The sequence below is a fragment of the Vigna unguiculata genome, unplaced genomic scaffold, assembly GCF_004118075.2.
Source record: "Vigna unguiculata cultivar IT97K-499-35 unplaced genomic scaffold, ASM411807v1 contig_496, whole genome shotgun sequence".
Taxonomy (NCBI): Eukaryota; Viridiplantae; Streptophyta; class Magnoliopsida; order Fabales; family Fabaceae; genus Vigna; species Vigna unguiculata.
The window spans coordinates 6,271-12,689 of NW_021011210.1; the positions used below are offsets into that span (position 1 = coordinate 6,271).

The 6,419-nt window shown below is 48.9% G+C and overlaps 1 protein-coding gene across 1 annotated transcript; it reads right to left on the minus strand.

Annotated features, from left to right (window-relative positions):
* Positions 1 to 3,476: 3,476 nt before the first annotated feature.
* On the minus strand, positions 3,477 to 6,419 carry LOC114172201. The gene is made up of 4 exons (XM_028056807.1): positions 5,755 to 6,419; positions 4,795 to 5,646; positions 3,731 to 4,728; positions 3,477 to 3,661 (listed from the first exon to the last, which is right to left on the minus strand). The coding sequence occupies exons 1-4, from the start codon at positions 6,417 to 6,419 to the stop codon at positions 3,477 to 3,479; spliced, it is 2,700 nt and encodes an 899-aa protein (XP_027912608.1).

The following is a 6,419-nucleotide window of genomic DNA, read 5'->3' on the forward strand; positions in this document are numbered from 1 at the left end:
CTTTTTACTAAGCTGCACCCTTAATGTTACTTAAGATCTAATCCATCAGATTTCGCCACGTGGCAATCCTCCACTTACTAAATTAACCATTCACAGTTTGCCACATCATCAATCTTCCATTAACTCACATCACTAATCGAAACATGCCACATCATCACTCTCTCTCTCTCCTTCAAACAACCAAAACCCTAACCCTAACTCTTTCTCTCCTTCCATCTCCATTCCATTAAGCAGCCGCCACCTCCATTGCCGCCATGACCTCGTCCGACCACCGCAGCTCACGCCGGAATGCAGCCAACCGCTGCACTCCCGCCGGACTGCTGCCCCCACCGTCGCGCTCCAACATCTCGAACCTGCCACTCCCGCGCCGCCATGACTCCAGCCGCAGCGTCGTCTTCCTCGTGTCTCCATCGCACCTCCATCTTCTGCAACTCTCGGCCACCATCACGACACCATCGCGCCACCATCGCGCCTTCATTGCTGCACCATACTCGAGGTCCTCCATGCTTCCTCGCGTCAGAACAACGTGCTCCTTCATTCACGTCGTCGGCAACCACCATTGTTGCAGCACTAGCGAGTCCTGCAGCAGCAAACGTGAGCTCCGCTACATCATTCTCGCGCCACCATCAAAGCTATGGAAACCACCACGAGTTCGCCATGGAAGCCACCGCGAGTTTGCGCCTGCACCTGCGCCCTCGTCGCGCTCACGTAAGAACTGTGTCGACCCCGTTCACTCCCGCGCCGTTGTCGACAGCATCGCTTCCATGGCAGCCACCACATCGCACTCGAGCCTCCTGCTTCCTCCACCATCCAGCCCCACCGTGTCGCCACTTCCCCCCCCCCTTGACAGCCGCAGACCCCACAACACCTTCGCGACAATTTCGCAGCCACCGCGACAACCACCATAATCTCGCCTGAACCACTCACGGCAGCCAAACCCTAATAGGGAGAGAGACTTCCCTGACACGTGGCAGTCTCTCAATGGGCTGTCAAAAGTCAAGACTGGTCAACCAGTCAACTCTGGGCAAGGATTTGGTCAACAGTGGTCAAATTATCTATTTTAGGCTATATCTGGCAAGTGGTTCCTCTATAGGAACCCTAAATTGGCCTAGGAAGGAAAAGATAGTCTGGCGGCAGTTCACCACCAACCAGACTAATTATGGAAATTTTCCCAGAATCACAATCTTTAAAAATGAAATATACAAATCCTACATAATCATACCAAATTCAGCATACCAATCAGAATTAAATTAATCAGCGCATGAATTACCCTATTTAGCATGCCATTCAAATTAAAAATAAAGTTAACGCGTAAAAGCTCCCCTAACCTCGTTCCTTAGCTTAAATTAGAACAATTGATGAAGCTCTCCCTTGATCACCAATGGCCACCCTTGGTTTCCCTCAATTCTGCCTTCAACTCCCTCACGTCAGCCCCTCTCACTCACCCTTGCCTCTGTTTTTCTAAGTCTAGGTTCAGCCTTGCCAAAACCTTGCCTAAACTCCAACTTTTTCCTTTTAAACTAGTACTTTAGGTTACTTAAAAATATTAAAACGAATTTAATTTCATTTACCTTTTAATAACCCTTCATCTCTCATCATGAATGGGAATGCAGCCCCCCCTTGGCCGTACTGCTTCCCATTGCCTCTGTTAACCTTTCCCATTTCCCTCTAAAGTCACCATTAGCAAAATAAAAACAAGCATAATTTCCATTTAGCCTTTCTAAGGTTTGAACCCATGACCCCTTTGTTACCACTCAAGTGCATAACCATTTCAACCAATCATGTTTCATGCTAACCTTCACAATTCAAGTATCATAACATACAAGAACATGTTTTCATAAATTTAAATAACAAAACCATAACATCAAAAGTTAGCATACATAGGACTCGAACCCAAGTCCTCTCGCACAATCAAAGTGCTCTCAACCATATGAGCTAGCACTCTTCCACGTCATACCAACCATAATTTAATGTCATAATTATTACCCCTCCTGTATTTATTAATTAATTATTTATTTAATTAATTAAATTCTACGGGTCTTACAATACTCCCCCCTTTTTAAATTTTTCGTCCTCGAAAAAGAGAACTTACCAGTGAAGAGATGAGGATAGGATCGCCTCATGACATCGTCCATCTCCCATGTCATTTCTTGAGTTGCCTCATCCCATAGGACTTTCACGGTTTTGATTTCCTTCCCTCTGAGCTGTTTCGTTTGAGAATCCAAGATTCTCACTGGTCCGGCTCCAATAGTTAAGTCCTCCCGTATCTGCACATCATCATACTCCAGAATGTGTGTAGGATCGGCTATATATTTTCTCAACTGTGACACATGGAAAACATTATGCAAGTTTCCCAAGTGTGGTGGCAATGCCATCTCGTACGCTGCAGGACCAATCCTCCTCATGATCTGATATGGTCCGATGAATCGAGGTGTCAGCTTCCTCGATTTAAGTGCCCTGCCAATACCTGCAGTAGGGGTAACTCTGAGAAATACGTGGTCCCGTGCCTCAAACTCAAGCGGCCTCCTCCTCTTGTCCGCGTACGACTTCTGCCTGCTCTGAGTCGCGCGCATCCGATCCTGAATCACCCTCACCTTCTCGGTGGTCTGCTGTAAGAACTTTGGCCCAAGAACCACTGCCTCACCATCTTGTTGCCAACACAATGGCGTCCTACATCTCCTACCATACAAGGCCTCGTAGGGAGCCATTCCAATACTGGTATGGTAACTGTTATTATACGTGAATTCTACCAATGGCAACACATCACTCCATGTACCCAGATGGTCTAAAACACATGTCCTCAACAGGTCCTCCAACGACTGTATAGTCCGCTCAGACTGTCCATCTGTCTGAGGATGATAGGCGGAGCTCATCCTGAGCTAAGTACCCAAAGCATTCTGCAGCGACTGCCAGAACCTCGATGTGAACCTCGGGTCTCTATCTGACACAATACTCGCTGGCACTCCATGTAATCTAACAATCTCTCGCACATACAAATCCGCCAGCCTATCCATATTCATCTTCTGGTTAATCGGCAGAAAATGAGCACACTTCGTCAACCTGTCTACTATCACCCAGATTGAGTCGTGTCCTCTCACTGATCTCGGCAGGTGAGTGATGAAATCCATGGAAATACTGTCCCATTTCCACTGTGGAATATCTAGAGGTTCTAACATACCACCCGGTCGCTGGTGTTCTATCTTCGCTTTCTGACATACCAAGCAAGAAGCGACGTAATCAGCCACATCCGTCTTCATACCCGTCCACCAGAAAGAGGCTTTCAAATCTTTGTACATCTTAGTCATACCCGGATGTATGCTAAGACGACTCTTATGCCCCTCATCTAGGAGCATCTTCCTCAGAACCCTGCTGTTTGGAACACACACTCTCTCCCTGAACCGTAGGATCCCGTCGCTGCCCATTCGGAAATCCTTCCTCTTCTCAGTGCCCAACTCTCCAATTATCATCTGCAGTTCCTAATCCTTCCCCTGTTCCACCCGAAGCTCATCTAGGAACTCATTCGTGATCCTCAGCATGCTGCATCGTATCTGTCCAGGCCCCATATCCAACCCCAGATTCATGTCCCTCAACTGTTCTATCAGCTCTAACTCCCTAATCATCATAGCTGATACATGAATTCTCTTCCTACTCAAGGCATCCGCTACGACATTAGCTTTACCAGGGTGGTACAATAGCTCAAAGTCGTAGTCCTTTAAGTATTCCATCCAACGCCTCTGTCTCATATTCAGCTCTTTCTGATCAAACAAGTATTTCAAGCTTTTATGATCGCTGAATACCTGGAACTGCGCTCCATACAGGTAGTGTCTCCATGTCTTGAGGGCAAACACGACTGCCGCTAACTCCAAGTCGTGTGTCGGGTAATTCTTCTCATGCACCTTCAACTGTCTCGATGCATAAGCTACCGACCGTTTATCCTGCATCAGCACACAGCCTAACCCCTGATACGAGGCATCACAGTACACCTCAAATGTTTTAGTCGTGTCAGGGATTGCCAATATCAGTGCGGTGGTCAGTCTCCTCTTCATATCCTCGAAGCAAGCTTCACACTCGTCTGTCCACGAGAAAGGCTGGTCCTTTCTCGTAAGCTGTGTAAGAGGACTCACCATCTTGGAGAAACCCTCCACAAACCGTCGATAATACCCTGCCAAACCCACAAAACTTCGCACCTCTGAAACTGTTTGGGGCCTCTCCCACTTCACCACAGTCTCTATCTTCGCCGGATCAACGGCTATTCCTTGGGCTGAGATCACATGGCCCAGGAATTGTACCTCTTCCAACCAGAATTCACATTTCGACAACTTCCCATACAACTGGTGCTCTCTGAGAATCCCCAATACTACTCTTAGATGCTCTGCGTGTTCTTCTCTGCTCTCGGAGTAGATCAGAATGTCATCGATAAACACTACTACAAACTGATCTAAATATGGCCTGAAAATCCTATTCATGTAATCCATGAATATAGCCGGCGCATTGGTCACCCCAAAAGGCATCACTACATACTCGTAGTGACCATACCGTGATCGAAAAGCTGTCTTCTGGACATCCTCCGGCCTGACAAGGATCTGATGATACCCAGATCTCAGGTCTATTTTTGAGAACACCGCAGCTCCCCTCAACTGATCCAACAGATCATCAATCCTCGGCAATGGGTACTTATTCTTTATCGTTAGCTTATTCAGCTGCCGGTAATCAACACACAACCGGGAGCTACCATCTTTCTTTTTCACTAACAGAACTGGTGCTCCCCACAGTGATGCACTCGGTCGGATGAACTTCTTCTCAAGCAGATCCTCAATCTGTTTCTTTAGCTCAGCTAACTCAGCAGGCGCCATTCTGTACGGTGCCATAGAAACTGGCCCAGCGCCAGGGATGAGGTCAATGGAGAAATCTACATCCCTGCTAGGCGGTAGTTCTGGAATCTCATCCGGAAATACATCTGCATATGCATCCACTACCGGGATCCTGTTGATCTGCTCAACCGTGCTCATCTTCTCTGCCTGGGCCACAATCATGTAACAGGTAGCTCCAGCCTCAATCTCTCTCGCCGCCTGATTAGACGAGATCAGTTCTAGCCCCACCGTCTCAGGAAACACTATCTGACGCTGCCCGCAATCAATGACGACATAGTTGCTCGACAACCAATCCATGCCCAGAATCACGTCTAGACCCTCCATCGGCAAACAAATGAGGTTCAACCTGAACCTACGGCCTGCCACCTCCATAGGACACCCCACGCACATAGAAGTGGTGGATACCTCTCCAGACGCTGGCGTCGCCACTAAAAGCTCGCACCCCAGCTCTCGCATCGTGAGCCCGAGCCTCCTCACACATTCATTAGACACAAACGAATGAGTGGCTCCTGAGTCGAACAACACCACTACCTCGTGGTCACACAACAAACATAGAAACTGCAAAAGATTACCTGACTGTTTCGCCTCTGTGGTCGTCAAGGCGAACACACGCCCCGGTGCTCTAGGTCGGTCTCCTACTGGTCTCGTAGCTGGCGCACCACCAGCTTGTCTTCTGTTAGGACACTGACGTGCAAAGTGCCCTGTCTGCTGGCATGCGTAGCACCTACCAGTACTACTGCCTCCACCTGTACTGCTGGCAGGTTTAGTACAATCCCTCCTCAAGTGTTCCCCGCCACAGTTAAAACACCGTAATCTTCCCCAGGTAGTCGGCGGTCTGCTATAAGGTTTCCTCTGAGGTCTGACATCTGAGGTAGTCCTCTACTGTTTCCCCCCACTACTCGACCCAGTCTCCAACTGCTCCACGGTTTTGGCCTGCTCGACCAAAACTGGAAACTCTCTAATCCGAAGTGGCACAATGAAGCGGCGTATCTCATGTTTTAATCCGCCCTCGAACCTCCTACACCTCCACTCCTCAGTAACCTCTGGAGTGTAGAAACGCGCCAGGTATTCGAACCTCTCTATATAAGCCGCCACGGTCATAGTCCCCTGCTGAAGAGTAAGGAACTCTGCCTCCCGTTCGTGCCTCGCACTGTCGAGAAAGTACTTCTCCAGGAACCTCGTCCTGAAGACAGTCCACGTCACCTGCTCCCCACGGGTCTGCATCAACTGCTGCATCCCCTGCCACCAATACTCTGCGTCTGCCACCAGAAGAAACGTGACAAACAACAGCCTCTGCTCATCTGTGCATCCCAGCACTCTACAGATCTTCTCACACTCCCGCATCCAAGCATCTGCCTCGTCAGGAGTGGCTTTGCCAGAGAACTTGGCCGGCCGGTGTTTCATGAAATCTTCCATAGCTACTGGCCGGGTAGGTGCCACTACAGCTCTGGGTGGCGCCGCTATGGGCTGCATCGCGTCCACCATACGATGGATCGCTTGAGCTATGTCATCAGCTCCAGCGGTGTTCCTCCTCCTCCTGTTAGCCAT

Bases quoted from the DNA above. Each gene is read 5' to 3' on its own strand.
- LOC114172201 (XM_028056807.1), bottom strand. From the start codon at position 6,419: ATGGCTAACAGGAGGAGGAGGAACACCGCTGGAGCTGATGACATAGCT. The intron at 5,647-5,754 runs GTAGAGGACTAC...ACACTTGAGGAG, and splicing joins TCGAGTAGTGGGGGGAAACA to GGATTGTACTAAACCTGCCA. The intron at 3,662-3,730 runs GTTGGATGGAAT...CTAATGTCGTAG, and splicing joins GCTGAATATGAGACAGAGGC to CGGATGCCTTGAGTAGGAAG.